The sequence below is a fragment of the Heteronotia binoei genome, chromosome 15, assembly GCF_032191835.1.
Source record: "Heteronotia binoei isolate CCM8104 ecotype False Entrance Well chromosome 15, APGP_CSIRO_Hbin_v1, whole genome shotgun sequence".
Taxonomy (NCBI): Eukaryota; Metazoa; Chordata; class Lepidosauria; order Squamata; family Gekkonidae; genus Heteronotia; species Heteronotia binoei.
In genome coordinates, this window is record NC_083237.1 from 7656840 (window position 1) to 7677228 (window position 20389).

A 20389-nucleotide genomic window follows, 5' to 3' on the forward strand; every position below is an offset into this window, starting at 1 on the left:
ACATCTGGCTAGCCATGTTCTTACCATCGCATGTGGGATGACCACATTTTAACTCCTGTCTGCACACGTAGCTGTCGATGGACATTGAAGAGGCTAGCCCAGGGGTGGCCAAACTTGTATAGTGTTAGAGCTGCACAGAATAAAGTCAGATGTTTGAGAGCCGCAGGACATGAACATGAGACGTTTGAGAGCAGGAAAGAAGGAAGGCAAATAGTCGGAGGGAGGGAGGAAGAGGTGGAAAGAAAGCAACTTTAAATACATTCTCCCAGCTGCCAGCTGGCTTGGCTTGGAGAGGTGATTTAAAGAGAGAAATGCCTTCCCCAGATTGGCAGATGGGGTGGTGGGGGCTTCAAGAGCCACAGTTTGGCCACCCCTGGGCTACCCTTTCCTCAGCTGTTTCTCCCTATTCCAGAGGGGGGAAAGAAACATCTGCTGAACTTCTGTCTGGGATGCAGCTGTAGTTAAAAGCCTACACGTTTGAAATGGAGATTTAAAAGGGAGGAGGGGAGACACTGGGAGATGGCTAAAGGGATATCTACCCGCCCACCCCATCCTGTCTATCAGTCTGATAGCAATCCCTTTGATTATCTGTGAATATCTAGTTGTCCAAACATTTCCTAAAGAAACCATTCCACGGTGTGGAAGAGGTGTGAGCTTGTGTATGCAGGCTCGGTGATACTTTGGACTTGTTCGAGCCTTTTGATAGCACAATTTCTGAAAAAGGGTTCAGTGTGAGTGGGAAGATTGCTCTCCTATCCTTCTGACACAACACAGTGAATGTTTTTAGGTGCGCCACAATGGACCCCCGCCCCACCATTTGCAAAGGTTTTCCAAAGTTAACCTTCCCCCAGGATCTGAATTCAGTAGAACACAAAAGATAAGAACGCAAGAATGATTTGCTGATATGACTATCTTGGGCTGATGCCTTTTCGTTTTGAACCAGCGCTGTTGTTTGGAACAGCAAGCTTTTCAAATACACCGGTTTCTTCCTCTCTGAAAAAGAATTTTGTGCAGCCTGGAAAACTTCCTGAAAAACAGGACTTCTCTTACAGGAAATGACTGCATTTGACGTCTCTCTCTTTCTCTGTGCAGGACTTCGGCAGAGAAACTTGGACGGTTCCACGGGGCACTGCCATGAGGAGGCTCTGCCAGCCCTTTATCTTCTGTAGTGCTGAGGTAGGCTCCCCCTGCCCCCACCTGCCATCAGACGGACCTTGGACTCGGTCAATGGCTCACCCTCCCTTACCCCCTCTCACCCCGCCCCCGCCACCCGGCTTAGTTCCTCAAGTTAAAAGTGCTGTCCCAGGGACTTCTTTCTCTTAATTACGAAGCTGGCCTGGGTGTTGCTGCCAGACCAGGAGGGGAGAACGAAGCCTGGAACGGTGAGTCTTTTGCTCCCATCCTCAGGTCTTTTGCTCCCACCCTCCCCTCCCTCTGTACCTCTGAGAATCCTGATTCCCACCACTCGCATCCCTTCTCCTGGCAGATGTTGCTGTTCACTTTGGGTTGAAACCAACAACTCCTGGCTTCCTGCCACTGTGTTCTGACCACTAGACGCCACTCCCCTTCTCAAGGCAGGAAACCCCATGACTCCTGGCTCTCAGTCTCTGAAAACCACCAGGCGCCACTTCTTTGGCCTCTCAGCCTTTACAGCTGATGTCGAGGCAACCTGAACTCCTAGCCCTGTTCACACTAACTCCTCTTCCAGACATGAAGGGCGCACCTCAAGAGCAGTGTTCCCTTTATACTGAGTTAGTGTGAGCTGGCTCACAGTTTTTTGGTCTCTGGCTCACACATTTTTGTCTTAGCTCAGGAAAAATGGCCTCGGAGCAAAGCAATTTATGCGGTAGCTCACAATTTTATTGCCACTAGCTCACTACTTTATTCCAGTAGCTCACGAAGTATAATTTTTGCTCACAAGATTCTACAGCTTAGAGGGAATACTGCTGAAGAGCCCCCTTCTGATCTCTCACGCAAACCCCTGAACGCTGCTTTCTTCCCGGAAGGAGATAGAATGGCACTCTTGTTCCAGGAATTTGGAAGGGAGAGAAACAGTGGTGCCTGATCTTTTAGGGTTGCCAACCTCCAGGTGGGGCCTGGAGACCTCCTGCTTTTACAACTGATCTCCAGCTGACAGAGATGAGCTCCTCTGGAGAAAAGGGCTGCTTGGAAGGGTGGACTCTAGGGCATTGTCCCATGCTGAGGCCCCTCCCCTCCCCAAACCCCACCCTGTCCTGGATCCACCCCCAAAGTCTCCAGGTATTTTCCAACACAGACCTAGTAACCCCACGGTCTTTTGTTTCCTAATACCTGCCTCTCTCCTGGAGTTTTGAATGACACCCAAAGAAGGGAAAGACCACCTCCCCCCCCGCCCCATGCCGCTCACCGAAGCAAATCAGTGGGGTCCCATCCAGTGTTCCCCCTAAACTGAGTTAGTGTGAGCTAGCTCACAGTTTCTTAGCTTCCTGCTCAGGAAAAATGGCCCCAGAGCAAGCTAGTCTATGCAGCAGCTCACAGTATACAGCCCTGCTCACTCTACCTGATTCCTCGTCTGATGAAGTGTGCTTGGAGCACGTGAAAGCTTATGTTCTGAGTAAAACTTGACTCCTACTTTGTTCAGCTTTAATGCCAGTAGCTCACAAAGTAGAATTTTGGCTCACAAGACTCCACCACATAGAGGGAACATTCATCCCATCCAGTTTCCCAGCTTAAAGCGCTCCGCGGGACGCCCAGAGGAGAAAGCCCTTTTCGAAAGCCATCCTTTGGCTTGCGAGCGGCGCCTCACTGCCTCTCTTTTGATCCCCAAGCTATGGCCAAGACCACCCACTACGCAGCAGCCTCCCACGAAGACCCTCCCGCCAAAGCGGTATCCAACGGCACCTCGGCCTCCTCCCAGCAGCCTCCCGAGGAATCCATGCAACTGAAGAAGGAGATCTCCCTGCTGAATGGCATCAGCTTGATCGTTGGCAACATGATCGGCTCGGGCATCTTTGTCTCGCCCAAGGGGGTCTTGATGTACAGCGATTCCTACGGCCTCTCCCTGGTCGTCTGGGCCGTGGGGGGCCTCTTCTCCGTCTTCGGGGCCCTCTGCTACGCCGAACTGGGCACCACCATCAAAAAGTCGGGGGCCAGCTACGCCTACATCTTGGAGGCTTTCGGGGAGCTGCCGGCTTTCATCCGACTCTGGACCTCCCTCCTCATCATCGAGCCCACCAGCCAGGCGGTCATCGCCATCACCTTTGCCAACTACCTGGTGCAGCCCATCTTCCCGTCCTGTGAGGCCCCGTACCTGGCCGCCCGCCTCTTGGCTGCAGTCTGTATCTGTGAGTGAGACCTTCGTGTGCTGTGCGGATGGAGGATTTGGTGGGCCGGTAAAGAAGAAGGGGGCTGTACCAAAGCAGGGACTGGGAGGGGGGGGGAGTCATTGCCAAGGCTGCTGGTGGGTTGAAGGGCACCTTGTTCCCGACTATCTAATCTTCCCTTCTCTTTTCCCCACTCTCTCTTTCTCTCTCCCATGGCTGCGACCTTCCCATCTCATTCAGTATGACTTTCCCCTTCCTTCATTGGCGCCACTTTAGACTCTTGATGCTACGGGGGGGGGGGGGGGGGGAGGCGGAGTTCAGCTCTTCAGGGTCCCCAGAGAGACCATCTTAGTTTTCTGGATTGAACATGGGACCCAGGTGTCGTTAGGGGTGGTTTTAAGGATTCTAAGGGACTGGGCAAAAGTCCTGGAAGGTGGTCAAGTGCCCAAGCCACTTCGAAGGAGACTAAAGTGCTCAGTTTTCACAGTACATCGCCCTTCAAAATTGCATTGCGGTTTGCATTTTGACTGTGCTCTGTCTCTCCCCACCCCTTCCATAATTTTACAGCGCTCCCACTGACCATAGGGCCCTCTCAGCGCAGGCTGCCCCATAGTTAAGACCACGGGTGGCCAAACTGTGGCTCAGGAGCCACAAGTGGCTCTCTTTTGCATGTATATTGTGTGGCTCTTGAAGCCCTCACCTCCCCATCAGCCAGTTTGGAGAAGGCACTAATCTCTTTAAATTGCTTCTCCAATCCCAGGCTACCAGTGGCTTGGAGAATGCATTTAAAGTTAAAGTTGCTTTCTTTCCACCTCCCTCTTCCTTCCTTCCTTGTGGCTCTCAAACATCTGACGTTTGTTCTATGTGGCTCTTATGTTAAGCAAGTTTGGCTACCCTTGGTTAAGACCATCCTTGAGTGTCCTGGCTCTTGTTATCCTTTGCTCTGTCTATTGGGTGCCAGTGTTTCCCCAGATTTGGAGTCAGATTCCAAGTTACGAGGCCTCCTTGGAGTTATCCCTGATTTGACCCATCCTTGCCTCTCTGTGCCATTTAGAATAAGACTGAATCTCTGGGATAGATTTTAGGGATGGAGCCCAAGGCGGGTGGGACTTGGGGAGAGGAGGGGCTTCGGTGGGGTCTTCCTTCCAAAGCGGCCATTTTCTCCAGCTGAAGTGATCTCTGTCACTTCAAAATCAGTTATAATCCCAGGAGATCTCCAGGTGCCACCTGGCGGTTGGCAACCCTAACTAGGAACCTCATTCTCCTGGCTGGCTGTGGCCTAGAAAGAATAGGGGAGGGATGGTGGCTCAGGGGTAGAGCATCTGCTTGGGAAGCAGAAGGTCCCAGGTTCAATCCCTGGTATCTCCAAAAAAGGGTCCAGGCAAATAGGTGTGAAAAACCTCCGCTTGAGACCCTGGAGAGCCGCTGCCAGTCTGAGAAGACAATACTGATTTTGATGGACCAAGGGTCTGATTCGGTATAAGGCAGCTTCATATGTTCATATGTTCAATTCTAGGGTTGTTACCTCTTTTGCCTCAGTGGGGCTCCTCTGCCTTTTAACTACCGACTGGCCCATGGAAGTTCACCAGATCAGGCTTTCCCACTGTTACTCCACCACCTGTTGAATTTCTGCCTGCTATTAAAGTCACTACAGGCCTGCTAAAGGGAAAACAATGACATAAGATCTCCCCCCCCCCCATGACCCACTAGGCCTCACTGCCCTACATGGAGCAGTCGAGAGGACCCAGGAATCCTGCCTCTTCGGCCCCCTTGTCCTGAGAAAGGAGGGAGCGGAAAGCTGAGCTGTTTGTGTACAGACAAGTCTGTGCATGCTTAGCGCATAACTCGATGCCTACAGGATATCAGTCTCTGTTGCTAGGATATGACCGGGGGTGTGGGGAGACAGAGGGAGCAAGGAAGCCAAGACCCTCTGCACGTGCTCAGAAGCCCCCTGCTTTCCCTTTCTATGTTTGTACAGCCCCAAAGACAGGCTTGGGTGAGCGCCGGTGGTGGTGTTCCGCGCGTGCTTCTCCTTGGCTGCCTTGCCGTCTCTCGGGTATTTCTGGGTCTCGCTCAGGAAACCGGTGACATCAGCTGAGCCACCAGGCGGTGCTGAGTCGGCAGCTCTCGTCTGGCTCCAGTTGGCGAGAAACGCCGCGTCAGGCTCCCCCAAAACCACACCGGTTGCAACAGAGGAATGCGCCGGCTGAAGACGCAGCGGGCCTCGGGGTCAGGCCTTAAAAGTGCTGCTGTCGGTGTTTACATGCGGGTGGGTGGGAGAAGGAGCTGAGCTGCTGCCGGCACGCCAAAAGAGGGTTCCCTGTAGGGTTGCCAATCCCCAGGTGGGGGCAGGGGATCCCACCCCCCCCCGGTTTGGAGGCCCTCCCCCCGCTTCAGGGTTGTCAGAAAGCGGGGGGAGGGGAGGGAAATGTCTGCTGGGAACTCTGTTATTCCCTATGGAGATTTATTCCCATAGAAAATCATGGAGAACTGATCTGTGGGTATCTGGGGCTCTGGGGGAGGGGTGCTGTGTTTTGAGGTAGAGGGACCAAATGTTCATTACAGCATCTAGTGCCTCTCCCCAAAATATCCCCCAAGTTTCAAAACAATTGGACCAGGGGGTCCAATTCTATGCGCCCCGAAAGAAGGTGCCCCTATCCTTCATTATTTCCTATGGAAGGAAGGCATTGAAAAGGTGTGCTGTCCCTTTAAATGTGATGGCCAGAACTCCCTTTGGAGTTCAATTATGCTTGTCACAGCCTTGATGTTGGTTCCACCCCTAATGTCTCCTGGCTCCACCCCCAAAGTCTCCTGGCTCCACCCCCAAAGTCCCCAGATATTTCTTAAATTGGACTTGGCAACCCTAGTTCCTCGTGGCTTCCAATCTAGAATAAGATGCAGTCCCTGCCTTGAGAGTTCAGGGGGCTTTTCTTCCCTGCTTGAACTGCTTTCTTTTCTGCCTGCCCCAACAGGCAAGCTGTAGTACCCTACCACTCCACCCTGTCCCTGATGATGAAGAAGAAGACCGTAGAATTATATCCGCCCTTCTCTCTGAATCAGAGTCTCAGAGCAGCTTACAATCTCACAGAGTTGGAAGGGACCTCCAGGGCCATTCCTGCACAATGCAGGAAACTCGCAAATACCTCCCCCTAAATTCACAGGATTTTCATTGCTGTCAGAGGGCCATCTCCTTTATCTTCTTCCCCCACAACAGACACCCAGTGAGGTGGGTGGGGCGGAGAGCGCTCTCCCAGAAGCTGCCCTTTCAAGGACAGCTCTGTGAGAACTATAGCTGACCCAAGGCCATTCCAGCAGCTGCAAGTGGAGGAGGGGGGGAATCAAACCCAGTTCTCCCAAACAAGACTCCGCGCACTTAACTACTACACCAAACTGGATGGAGGAGATAGATCCAGGTGTGCAGCCATGTTGTTCTGAAGCAACAGAACAAAACTGGAGTTCAGGGGTACTTTGGAGACCGACGTACCTCGAGTAAAACTTTGTTGGTCTTCGCTGGGCTCAAACTTTGTTCGGATGGAGGAGCAGAGAGAGAGAGAAAGGCTTTCCTTTAGGCCATTCCGGCACAGCTGAGTCTGGAACCAGTGTCCCTCTCCTTTTAGGCAGGGTCGCCAGCCTCTAGGTGGGGCCTGGAGATCTCCCAGAATGACAGCTGATCTCCAGACTGCAGAGATCGGTTCTCCAGGAGGAAATGGCAGCTCCCCAGGCTGACTGTATGGTATACTGCAGAGTTTAGGAGAAACAGAAGTCTGACCTAGGGTGACATTACAACCCTCCAGAGCGCCTCAGTTTGCTGTAGCGGTTAAGAGCAGCGGACTCTAATCTGGAGAACCGGGTTTGATTCTCCACTCCTCCATTTACAGCTGCTGGTGGGAACTTGAGTCAGCCACAGTTCTCTCAGAGCTGTTCTCTCCAGAGCTGTTCTCGCTCAGCCTTGCCTACTTCACAGGGTGTCTGTTGCGGGGATGGGAAAAGAAAGGAGATTGTAAGCCACTCTGAGTCTCTGATGAGGCTGTGGTCACACATGCTAAATATTGCAGTTTCAGTCCACTTTCAGTGCACCTTCCAACTGGATTTTACTGGTGTGAACTGGGAAAATCCAGCTTAAAACTGCATTGAAATTGCATTATTTAGCATGTGTGCAGCCTGAATGTAGCCTGGGGTATAAATCCTCCTTCCTCCTCCTTCTTCTTCCCAAACTTCCCCAGGCTCCACTTCAAATCTCCAGGAATTTCTGAACCCAGAGTTGGTAACCCTGCTTTCTTACATCATTTCCCCAATTGTGACTCCTTGCACTCAGCTTCCTTCTGCCAAGGAAAACTCGTATTGCATGGGGGGGGGGGGCAGACTTTCCTCCTCAAGGCAGGTTGCCGACTCCCGTGCAGTTGCATCTCTCTTGACGTTGGAATGAGAAAGAAGCACTCTGTGCATGGTCAGAGGTGTGCTCAGGGGCCTTGGGTTTTTCAAACATGGTGGCGCACAAGACTTGTGCGACCTATTTCTGGGTGTGACTGGGATCATGCTGGAAAGGGATAGGATTTTGCGGGCAGTGGGCAAGGAGAGGAATGGTCCAGAGGCGTTACCTGGGAGATACTACCCCCATGTGTGTGTGTGTGTGTGTGGGGTCCCTTGCCGGGGCACTGCTGGAGTCAAGTGGAGACGCAAACAAGCTCCAATTTAGGGTTGCCAATCCCCAGGTGGGGGCAGGGGATCCCCCGGTTTGGAGGCCCTCCCCCCCGCTTTAAGGTCGTCAGAAAACGGGGGGAGGGGAGGGAAATGTCTGCTGGGAACTCTATTATTCCCTGTGGAGATTTATTCCCATAGAAAATCATGGAGAATTGATCCGCGGGTATCTGGGGCACTGGGAGGGCTGTTTTTTGGGGTAGAGGCACCAAATTTTCAGTATAGCATCTAGTGCCTCTCCCCAAAATACCCCCCAAGTTTCAAAAAGATTGGACAAGGGGGTCCAATTCTATGAGCCCCAAAAGAAGGTGCCCTTATCCTTCATTATTTCCTGTGAAAGGAAGGAATTGAAAAGGTGTGCCGTCCTTTTAAATGTGATGGCCAGAACTCCCTTAGAGTTCAATTATGCTTGTCACAGCCTTGATATTGGCTCCACCCCTAATTTCTCCTGGCTCCACCCCCAAAGTCTCCTGGCTCCACCCCCAAAGTCCCCAGATATTTCTTGAATTGGACTTGGCAACCCTACTCCAATTGTCTGCGGTTTCTCTGTTCTGAGCATGTTCCGAGCCCGATAAGAGAAAGGAATTTATTGCCTTGTTTATAAAGAAGTGTTGTTTTGGAGGTGTCCCCATTTCCCCCCTCCCAGGACGAAAGCAGCCTCATGTACCTGGAACTGGGAAGGGGGAGGGGGCCCATGACCTTGGGTCTGGCAAGAAACCAGATCTCGCCTGGACCCTTGAGCTTTTTCCTGGAATAAAGATCAAGGTTAAAAAGATACAAAAGCAGGGACCAATCGCAGGGGAAAACACTGCACTTCTGCGCTCCTCTTGGAACTCAAGACAGAACCCAGGAAGACTTTCCCCTCATGCCCGCCCTTATGTTCCAATCCCAGATATTTGTTTGCACGTTCAACGCTAAACTCCTGACCCTTTGCAGAGGAATGTGTCCACGCCTGTACCCAGGACTTTATAACAATGCACATTTTTGGATGCGCTAATGAACTCAGATGGCTTGATATTTATTTAAAGCATTTCTTAGTCGCTTTCCCCAATCCTTACAGAGCTCAAGGCGGCTTACGATGGAGATAAAATGCACAAAATGGAATACACTAAACTGAAATTTAAGATCACAAGTTAGGGCTGCTTGAATCCAATGGGGCCCTAAATAAAGCCGTCCTCAGCTGCCTGCTAAAGATCGAAAGTGAGGGGGCCAGGTGCACCTCCTTGGAGAGACTGTTCCAGAATTGTGGGGCGGCCACTAAAAAGGCCCTGCTTCTCTTGCCTGCCGAAAGAGCTTCTGTGATGGGACAGTCAGAGAATCTTAATCCCTGGGCAAGAATGTATAGGAGAAGAGTCTTTCAGATGCCCTGGTTTCAAGCTGTATAGGGCTTTTGATAAGTGGATTCATGGAGAGGTCTGTTCAGTGGCAAATATAGACATGAAGGATAAATAGAGCAGAGGTCCTGAACCGTTTTGAGCCTGCAGTCACATTTGGACTTAGCGTAGGGTTGCCTACTCCCAGGTGGGGGCAGGGGATCCCCCAGTTTGGAGGCCCTCCCCCCGCTTCAGGGTCATCAGAAAGCAGAATGGGGGGGGGGGGAAATGTCTGCTGGGAACTCTATTCCCCATGGAGACCAATTTCCCTAGACTATAATGGAGAATTGATCCACAATTATCTGGGGCTGTGTTTTTTGAGGTAGAAGCACCAAATTGTCAGCATAGCATCCAGTGGCTCTCCTCAAAACACCCTCCACGTTTCAAAAAGATTGGACCAGGGGGGTCCAACTCTACAAACCCCCAAAGGAGGTGACCCTATCCTTCGTTATTTCCAATGGAGGGAATGTGTGTGGTCCCTTTAAATGTGATGGCCAGAACTCCCTTTGGAGTTCCATTATGCTTGTCATACTCTTGCTCCTGGCTCCACCCCCAATGTCTCCTGGTTCCACCCCCAAAGTCCCCAGATATTTCTGGAATTGGACTCGGCAATCCTAACGTAGTGTGGTGGGCACAGCAACAAAATGGCTGTCACAAAATGAAGAAAGGAGAATAAGAGATTGGAGTTATACCCTGCCTTTCACTTGGAGCGTCAGAGCGGCTTACAATCTCCTTTCCTTCCTCTCCCTGCAACAGACTCCCTGCTTTTGTCTCCTTTTAACCAGGGTTTTTATGGTAGAAAAAGCCCAGCGGGGACTCATTTGCATATTAGGCCACACCCTCTCACACCGAGCCAGCCGGAACTGCGTTCCTGTGTGTTCCTGCTCAAAAAAAGCCCTGCTTTTAACCTTGATCTTTCTTACAGAGAACTCTTTCAAGAGCTGCTCTTGAGAGAAAAAAGGTAAAGGCAGTTCCCTGTGCAAGCACCAGTCATTTCCAACTCTGGGGTGATGTCGTATCATGACGTTTTCACAGCAGACTTTTTACGGGGTGGTTTGCCATTGCCTTCCCCAGTCATCTACACTTCCCCCCCAGCAAACTGGGTCTTTTATGGATCTTGGAAGGATGGAAGGCTGAGTCAACCTTGAGCTGGCTACCTGGACCCAGCTTCCGCTGGGATCGAACTCAGCTTGTGAGCAGAGGGCTCGAACTGCAGTACTGCAGCTTTACCACTCTGCACCTCGGGCCTCTTCAATACTCTTGAGAGAACAGCTCTGCAAAAACTGTGACTGTCCCAAGGTCATACCAGCAGTTGCATGTGGAGGGAGTGGGGAATAAAACCCGGTTCTCCCAGATTGGAGTTCACGCTCCTAACAGCTACACCAAAATGGCTGCTGTGGAAGGTGGAGCGAGCCACAAAACGATTGCCACGGCTTACCTTCAGTAACACAGCATAGTTCCTCGGCAGCTGTTGCCAAAACAACGTTTAAAAAAATCCGCACAGCCAATCAGTTCTCCCGTAGTCGATCAGAAGCTTGGCTGGGCAAAAGCCCCACCTGGCCCCACCCACTTCCTAAAAACTTTCAGTGGGCAAAAAAATGTTGGGAATCCCTGAAATGGAGCTTCCATGTTCAGAGGCAGTATACCTCTGAATTCCAGTTGCTTGTGGAGGACAACCTCGGGGGGGGGGGTCTTTTGTTGGTTTCCTGCCCTGCTCGAGGTTGGCCACTGTGGGAAACGGATCCCATAGAACTCTTCTTATCAACTTATTGATTTGGGAACGGCTGTCAAAGTCTGGCGGAAGGCGTGCTTTCATTGCCGAAGATCCTGGGATCAATGTCCAGCTACAGGATCTTGGGTTGCGGGTGCAGGAAAGAGCGTGGAAAGCTGCTTCCCATCCCAGGAGATAACACACTCAGTTTGATACAATAAGGAGGCACATCGACCAGCTGAGATCCTGCGACAGCCCCGAGGTAGAAGTCGAGGATTACAGTCCTGACAACCAGACCGCCACCTCCACTCCTTCCCCGATCGCCGCAGCGGAGATGGGCCCATAGCCCCGCCCTTCAGGCGGAGCCGGCGGTCACAGATTGCTGCAACTGCCTCCGCTCCCCCACCCTCTCCGGGGCTCAGGCGGTCCACCAGAGAGCATCGCAAGCCAGCCTACCTCAATGACTACGTCAGCTAGACTTGCGAACAAAGGAGGGGGGAAGGATGTTGTATATGTGCTTAGAATTGTATCTATAAGCTGGAGTTCTTGCCTGGCTCACTGGGGCCTGAAGGACAGAGCTTGGGGGACTCGGGAACAAATCCTGCTCTGCTCCAATCAAGAGCCCCCGACTGGCTGTACTATGCAGGATTCAACAAAAGAGCTGTGTTCGCTACCACCTCGCCTCATTGATGTATAGAACCCACTATGTTATAGAACCTCCAGAGTCAGGAGGGGACCAGAGTTCTCCTGGAACTGAAACCAACAGCCAAATGACAAAGCCCAGTTTCCCCTGAAGGAAATGGCAGCTTTGGCGGGTGGAATCTCTCTCCCTCCCTCTCTCCCTCCCTACCTACAGGGCTGGCCCTAGATTGCCCCCCCAGCTCTGATAATATCACTGAATCACACGGGGGGGGGAGCACCCAATTCAGCACCCCCAGAAGGACAGCACCCTAGACAATTGCCTAGTTTGCCTAATGGCAGGGTCAGTTGTCTGCCTGTTTGTCTATTCCTTCCTTCCTTCCTTCCTTCCTTCCTTCCTTCCTTCCTTCCTTCCTTCCTTCCTTCCTTCCTTCCTTCCTTCCTTCCTTCCTTCCTTCCTTCCTTCCTTCCTTCCTTCCTTCCTTCCTTCCTTCCTCCCTCCCCTTCCCTCCCTCCCTCCTTCCTTCCCTCCCTCCCTCCTCCTTCCTTCCTTCCTTCCTTCCTTCCTTCCTTCCCTCCCTCCCTCCTTCCCTCCTTCCTTCCTTCCTTCCTTCCTTCCTTCCTTCCTTCCTTCCTTCCTTCCTTCCTTCCTTCCTTCCTTCCCTCCCTCCTTCCTTCCCTCCCCCCTTCCCTCCCTCCTTCCTTCCTTCCTTCCTTCCTTCCTTCCTTCCTTCCTTCCTTCCTTCCTTCCTTCCTTCCTTCCTTCCTTCCTCCCTCCCTCCCTCCCACCCTCCCCACAAATGGGCTCAGGGCTTTTACAACCAAATTGCATTAACGATGAAGAGGACATCATAACACCATTTAACAATGTGAATTTAAATATTAATTAAAATCAATTGAAATTATCATTATCAGGATGGGGACATAAAGTTAATTGTCCTGTATATGGGCCCCACGGCTGGGATATAAGCTGATCGGATGAAATCCTTTCTGTAGGATGTCGATAGTCCTGTGGGCAAAAAGCAGGGCTGTTTTGGACTTCATGGAGTCACACCGCTGCTGAGTTTCCTCTTGAAGCACTGTTCCTAAATCTCCAGGAATTTGGCAAGCCAGGGTTGGCAACCTGTGAGCGATCTGTTATCAAGCTTGCCTACACCTGGCAAGGTTGTACCATTCATGACAAAGGGTGATTAACATGTGGAATTCACTGCCACAGGAGGTGACGGCGGCTACAAGCACAGACAGCTTCAAGAGGGGATTGGATAAGCATATGGAGCAGAGATCCATCAGTGGCTATTAGCCACAGCTTATCATTGGAACTCTCTGTCTGGGGCAGTGATGCTCTGGATTCTGGTGCTTGGTGGGGGGGCACAGCGGAAGGGCTTCTAGCCCCACTGGTGGACCTTCTGATGGCGCCTGTTTTTTTTGACCACTGTGTGACACAGAGTGTTGGACTGGATGGGCCACCAGCCTGATCCAACATGGCTTCTCTTATGTTTTTATGTAAATACTTAGCGGTCTCTCTTTTTGGCACACCCCATCATAGCAGAAGAGAGAACCTCCCATAAGTGGTCTTGAGCTCTGTGAAGAAAAAATGGAACCCAAAGATGGGTAGTGTGACTTAAGATATGTCTTGCTCCAGGGCAGAAATATCTGAAAGGTCAGTGGGGGTGGGTGGGTACAGAGATCTATAGGGCAAACCTGCAATCGGGAATACTCCTTGGGAGGGGACAGTCCTTTCTCTTGGCATCTTAATAAAGTGTATCTTCCCTTTCTTCCATGTTATTTCTATGCGGGATGTGGGGGGCAACTTCTCATGGCGCAGGTGGTGTGCATTTCTATGGGACCGGCCTGTGGGGTGCTGTGTGTGTTTGCCCCAGATGCTGGGGTCACTAGAAGTCTTGGAGTGGGGGAAGTCTTGTCCTTTCCACCGTGAGCTGCTCTTACTTTAACGAGCCACAAAGAAAGGAAGTTGGATGCGATTGTGAAGACTTCTGGGCAGTCCCTCCCCCCCTTAAAAATTCACTACTGGGTGACAGTCAGTGCGGTGGAGTACTTTGAGTGTTGGGTCCCAGGTTCGAATTCTTACCCTGCCAAGGAAGCTCGCTGGGTGACCTTGAGCCTGTCATACCCGATGAGCCTAACAACAACCTTGTGAGGATAAAACAGAGGAGAATGAGGGTCCCCGACGCCGTTGGGAAAAATGGTGGGATATAAATACAGTAGATAAATATGCATGTGTGTGTGCGCGAAAAGGTTCAAAACAGAGGGGTGAGGATAGAATCCATAGGCCAGAGGTGGTCAAACTGCGGCTCGGGAACCGCATATGACTCCTTCACACATATTGTGTGGCTCTCAAAGTCCCCACCACCCTGATCGCCAACTTGGTGAAGGCAATTGTCTCTTTAAATCACTTCACCAACCTAGTGGCTGGTGGCTTGGAGAATGCATTTACAGTTAAAGTTGCTTTCTTTCCACCTCTCCCTCCCTCCTCCCATCTATTTTCCTTCCTTCCTTCCTTCCTTCCTTCCTTCCTTCCTTCCTTCCTTCCTTCCTTCCTTCCTTCCTTCCTTCCTTCCTTCCTTCCTTCCTTCCTTCCTTCCTTCCTTCCTTCCTCCCTCCCTCCCTCCCTCCCTCCCTCCCTCCCTCCCTCCCTCAAGCATCTGACGTTCATGTCTTGCGGCTCTCAAACATCCAACATTTATTCTATGTGGCTTTTACGTTAAGCAAGATTGGCTGTCCCTGCCATAGATGTTGTTTGGATACTGTGTACAGCTGTGCACGCTTTCACCTGAAGATTGGGATTTGTGGAGGGGGGGGGAGGGAGTCCGTAGGGCCCTTGTCTTGGGGTGACCGGGTGTGTTCTATCTTGCAGGCTTACTCACTTTTGTGAACTGTGCCTACGTGAAATGGGGCACCCGGGTGCAGGATCTGTCCACCTACGCCAAGGTGCTGGCCCTCATTGCCGTGATCATCGCCGGCATCGTCTGCATCGGACAAGGTACCACTCGAACGTCACCCTGGTTTTCTTCGGTCCTTGACAGTGCTGGAGTTTTAATCTATTGAACTGCACATTGAATTGTGGCCAAGCTTTGCTTCCCTTTCTGTGGAGGGGGAAACTGAGCCTGAGAACGCCTTGCTTCCAGTAACTTGGAGAGTACAAAGAAGAAGTGAGATTAGAAGTCATGTCCAAACTTAGACTCCTTAAATACTTTCCACATTTTATGATGTTTCGGGCTGGTTCACAGAAGTGGGTTCGTCATGAACAGTTCAGTGATGGCTTGCATATGTGAAATGAGCTATTTACAGGGGTGGCCACATAGAATAAATGTCAGATGTTTGAGAGCTGCAAGACATGAACATCAGATGTTTGAGAGCAGGAAGGAAGGAAGGAAGGAAGGAGGGAGAGAAGGAGGGAGGGAAGAAAGCAAATAGATGGGGAGGGAGAGGTGAAAAGAAAGCAACTATAAATGCATTCTCCAGGCTGCTGGCCAATGGGGACTGTGAGAGCCAAACAGTATGTGTGAAAGAGCCACATGTGGCACCAATCACACCTTTTAAGGCACAGTGCTTTCATTTATTATTTATTTACTACATTTGTACCTTGTCCATTATCCCCAGTGAAGACCCAGAGAGGTTTACATAATTCTCTGTGCTCCGTTATGATTCTCACAACAACCCTGAGAGGTAGGTTAGGCAGAGAAGCTCTTGAGCGGCCCATGGTTGCCTAGCAAACTTCCATGGCATAAGCAGGGATTCAAACCTGGGTCTCCCGCATCCTAGTTTGACACTGCTATCACAGAATCAGACTTGGAAGGGCCCTCCAAGGTCATCTGGTCCAACTCCCAGCACGAATGCAGGAGCTCCACAAACACCTCCCCCACACACACATACAGCCCCAGTGACTCCTGTTCCATGCCCAGAAGATGACAAAAACCCTCCAGGATCCCTAGCCAAACTGGACTGGAGAAAAATTGCTGCCTGACCCCAAAGCCATGCTGGGAATTATTAGGAAGGGAATTGTAAACAAATCAGCCAGTATCATAATGCCCCTGTATAAATCGATGGTGTGGTCTCATTTGGAGTACTGTGTGCAATTCTGGTCACCGCACCGCAAAAAGGATATTGTAGCGTTGGAAAAAGTGCAGAAAAGGGCAACTAGAATGATTAAAGGTTTGGAACACTTTCCCTATGAAGAAAGGTTAAAACGCTTGGGGCTCTTTAGCTTGGAGAAACGCCGACTGCGGGGTGACATGATAGAGGTTTACAAGATTATGCATGGGATGGAGAAAGTAGAGAAAGAAGTCCCTTTCTCCCTTTCTCACAGTACAAGAACTCGTGGGCATTCAATGAGATTGCTGAGCAGTTGGGTTAAAATGAATAAAAGGAAGTACTTCTTCACCCAAAGGGTGATTAACATGTGGAATTCACTGCCACAGGAGGTGGCGGCAGCTACAAGCGGAGATTGGATAAAAATATGGAGCAGAGGTCCATCAGTGGCTATTAGCCACAGTGTGTGTATGTGTGTGTGTATATACTATGTGATGCAGAGTGTTGGACTGGATGGGCCACTGGCCTGATCCAACATGGCTTCTCTTATGTTCTTATGTTCAAAATGGCGACCAGCATTTCCCAGGGCCATGAGAACTAAGCACTGAGGCAACCCTTCCTTCCTTCCTTCCTTCCTTCCTTCCTTCCTTCCTTCCTTCCTTCCTTCCTTCCTTCCTTCCTTCCTTCCTTCCTTCCTTCCTTCCTTCCTTCCTTCCTTCCTTCCTTCCTTCCTTCCTTCCTTCTCATGATCTACCCAATTCACAGAATCGCATCTGCCAAATTCACAGAACTATCACTGCACTGTACTGGCTTTTTAGTGGAGCTCATTCACCCTCATCCTGCTCCTGATAAGAAATGAAGCAGTGGGTGGGTATGTGTGAACTGACATTTTATCTCCCGCCCCAGGACGTTCTGAGAACTTTGCCGACTCTTTTGAAGGCTCCTCTTGGCAAGTGGGGACCATCGCTTTGGCCCTGTACTCTGCTCTCTTCTCCTACTCGGGATGGGATACCCTCAATTTTGTCACTGAAGAAATCAAGAACCCCGAAAGGTCAGCGTTCAAATTGCAACATTTTGTTGCTAGGAAAATACAATTCGTCCCCCCCCCCCCCCCGCCCCAGAGAATGCTGTGCAGAATGTGGCTTTGAGCACCTATTGGACAGCACCTGTGCTGTCTGTACTTGTGCTGCATCATGAGTGGGCTGATAAGCCTGCACAGGTGAAACTGACAAGAAGGTTCTTTTCCCTATTTTATGAGATTTGGGGAGGGACGGTGGCTCAGTGGTAGAGCATCTGCTTGGGAAGCAGAAGGTCCCAGGTTCAATCCCTGGCATCTCCAAAAAAGGGTCCAGGCAAATAGGTGTGAAACACCTCAGCTTGAGACCCTGGAGAGCCGCTGCCAGTCTGAGAAAACAAGACTGACTTTGATGGACCAAAGGTCTGATTCAGTATAAGGCAGCTTCATATGTTCATATGTTCAGATTAGTTCAATTTTGGGTTTTTGCTGTCTGGGTCCCATAATAGACATACTCCAGATTGCAAAATGAAAAAAAAAATAGCAGTGTGGGGACACCTCAGTTATCTCTGTCCTCTGGGAATTCTGGGAACAAAACATACAAATTAAACTCTGGATTTGGTCCCCCAATTGCCTTCAAACGACTGGGCTTTTTTGTTAGATTGAGTTTGTGTGGAGAGAGGTTGCCACCTAGTGGCTAAATCATGGATTTACAGATTGGTCAAGATGAAAAAAAAATTCTGTGCTGCAGGGATGCCTGCCTGGTTTCTCTTCCAGGTTCAGTGATGGAGAAAACAAACCCATCAGCTTTTGCAAAGCAAGACAGGCCTTACCAGTGGAAATCTAAGGACCCTCTTTTGCTCATGCACTGGAATATGGGGCATGGTTTAGACTGATACAGCCATCCCAGAAGTAACATGGCCTCTAAGTTTATTTATTTATTTCATTGTACCCCACTTTCCTTCCTAATGAGGACCCAGCATGGCTTTCAAGGGTGTCAAACTCATTTGTTATGAGGGCCGGATCTGACATAAATGAGACCTTGTTGGGCTGGGCCATGTCAGGCCGGGCTATGTGTACCTATTTAAGATTAGGTAGCAGAGATATAAACTTTTTAAAGGACACAGACAAACACAACTTAAGATTTTTTTTTAAAAAAAACCCTTAAAATAAAACATGCTTAAAACATGAGCACTTGTTGGTCTTGAAGGTGCTTTCTTTGGATTTCTCCCATGGGATCCAGGGAACTAGGCAAAGGATGCTCTGGCTCTTTCGCTTCCTCCCCAGGGGACCAGGAGGGGAAGGATCCTCAACCAATGGAGAAAATAGAGGTTTTGCTCTGTAGCTCCTGAGCAATTGAGCAAGCCTTGCAAAGCAAACTTGAGATGCAGAAGGAAGCAAGAGAGAGGGAGAAGGAGGCAGATGACAGCCAGTAGCTTGGGGGCCTGATAGGAGCCCTCCAGGGGCCTGATTTGGCCCCTAGCCCGCATGTTTGACACCCCTGGCTTACAACTTTCTTTGTCCATTTTATCCTCACAACAACCCTGTGAGGTTTGTTGTTGATACATGTCCAGGAGCAACTCAGAGACCAAGTTTCTCCGAGTATGAATTTTTGAGCAACAAAGTTCCCTTCATTAGATACCTGAGTCAGAGTATAAACATTCAAGAGAGCGTTGACGCTTGAAAGCTTCTACCCTGAAAATCTTGCTCATCTCTAAGATGCCATTCTTCTGCAGACCAAAACCAGATTTGAACAATCACTGCGAGTAATAGATCCAGAGGGGTTAGCCGCGTTAGTCTGTTGCTGCAAAATAGTAAAGAGTCCAGTAGCACCTTTGAGACTAACAAATTTTATTGTAGCATAAGGCTTTCAAGAAACACAGCTCTCTTTGTCAGATGCATCGGGCTTTTCTGGACTCTTTACTACTGTGAATAATGGCTACTATGCTTTATAATGCAGTTACATAACACATAGTTCCTGTGTGTTAAGTAGATAACAAAGATAACACAACAATTAACATAAGCTCAGCCCCATAATGCTGCGGAACAGCTTCTGGGTTTTTTTGGGGCGGGAGCACACAGGAGCGGAGCTTCACTAGGGCTAGCCAGTGGGGGTTCTTCCACTTTGGCAGGCTCCTTCCCGCCCCCAGTCAGCTGCCCAGCGGGGGGAAACCCCGCCCCAACAGCCCCCATGTGCCGTCAAACCTCAAAGGCTTAAGAAGACATTGGGAATGGCTTTTTTCCTAGAAAGGTGCTCTGTGCCTTTGAATCTTAGGCCAGGCTGGGGCGGGACAAGCCTGCAGAACCACATGCCTGGTGGGAGGGAAGGGAAGGGGCCCAGAAACTGCATTGGTTTTATAATCTTCTTAGAGGCCATTTGCACAGGAAAGGGTAAACTAGAACCATTCGTTTCCTTGTGTTATTCTTTAGAACTTCAGCAACTTCTGAGTAAATTGCCCTAGTGACATCACACAAGTGTGGGATTGTAAACTGTTTATTTTGGCTGCTCTGTGAGTGTGTGTGTGAAAGGGAGAGAGTACAGAGGAGGTGCAGCTGGTTGGGGTGTGGAAATGATGACTATATCCAGGGGGACTGCACGGCTGGTTTTTTTTAAACTTATTTATTTTAGGGAATGTGAAAGTCTCCTGGCTCCACCCCCAAAGCCCCCAGATATTTTCTGAGTCAGACTTAGCAAACTTACCAGAATTCCCTTTGGAGTTCAAGTATGCTTGTCACAACCTTTCTATTGGCTCCGTCTCCAAAGTCTCCTGGCTCCACCCCCAAAGTCCCCAGATATTTTCTGAGTCAGACTTAACAACCTTACCAAAACTCTCTTTGGAGTTCAATGATGCTTGTCACAACCTTTCTAATGGCTCTGTCTCCAAAGTCTCCTGGCTCCACCTCAAAGTCTCCTGGCTCCATCCCCAAAGTCCCCAGATATTTTCTGAGTCAGACTTAGCAACCTTACCAGAACTCCCTTTGGAGTTCAATTATGCTTGCCACAACCTTTCTATTGGCTCCGTCTCCAGAGTCTCCTGGCTGCACCCCCAAAGTCCCCAGATATTTCTTGAATTGGACTTGGCAACCTTATGGTACAGGGAAGCATCTTTGAATGCCTCCCTTATGGCTTCAGCCTTCCCCCAGAACACCCGCAGGCACGGGGGAGCTCCTGATGGGCTTTTTCTACAAAAAAAGCCCCGGCGGCTGGTTAATGTTAGAATAGAAGACTGTGTACCATTCTATGAAAGGATTAAAGGACCAGCTTGCTTCCGATATAAATGCAGGGTTATAAACAACAGGGAAATAATCATAGAGGAAGACTTACCAAGAATATCCTCAGAAGATTGGGCACTAAACAGTCTTGCCGTTCGATTCATTACAGAAGCAGTTCTGCAGGATTACAAGGCTGGGACTTTTCTTAATTTACATGACAGGATCACATTAATTGTTGTGTTGTCTTTGTTATCTGCTTAATACATAAGGACCATATGTTATGCAATTGCCTTACGAGGCTCAGTCACCGTTACTCGCTGTGATCGTTCAGTTTCCGTTCTTTTACGCTGCAATCCCAGATTGTTTGTCTACCGCAGACAAGCACAGC

At 50.1% G+C, this 20389-nt stretch overlaps 1 protein-coding gene across 1 annotated transcript in view; it reads left to right on the top strand.

The window, feature by feature from the left end:
• The first annotated feature begins 1166 nt into the window (after window positions 1–1166).
• The window catches only part of SLC7A7 (solute carrier family 7 member 7), a 31230-nt gene continuing 12007 nt past the window's right edge, over window positions 1167–20389 (top strand). Inside the window, exons 1-4 of the mRNA XM_060255367.1 lie at window positions 1167–1382; window positions 2808–3323; window positions 14599–14724; window positions 16680–16824. Of these exons, the coding sequence (XP_060111350.1) occupies window positions 2810–3323; window positions 14599–14724; window positions 16680–16824 (785 nt within the window). The 5' untranslated portion in view covers window positions 1167–1382; window positions 2808–2809. The remainder of the gene's footprint in view (window positions 1383–2807; window positions 3324–14598; window positions 14725–16679; window positions 16825–20389) is intronic.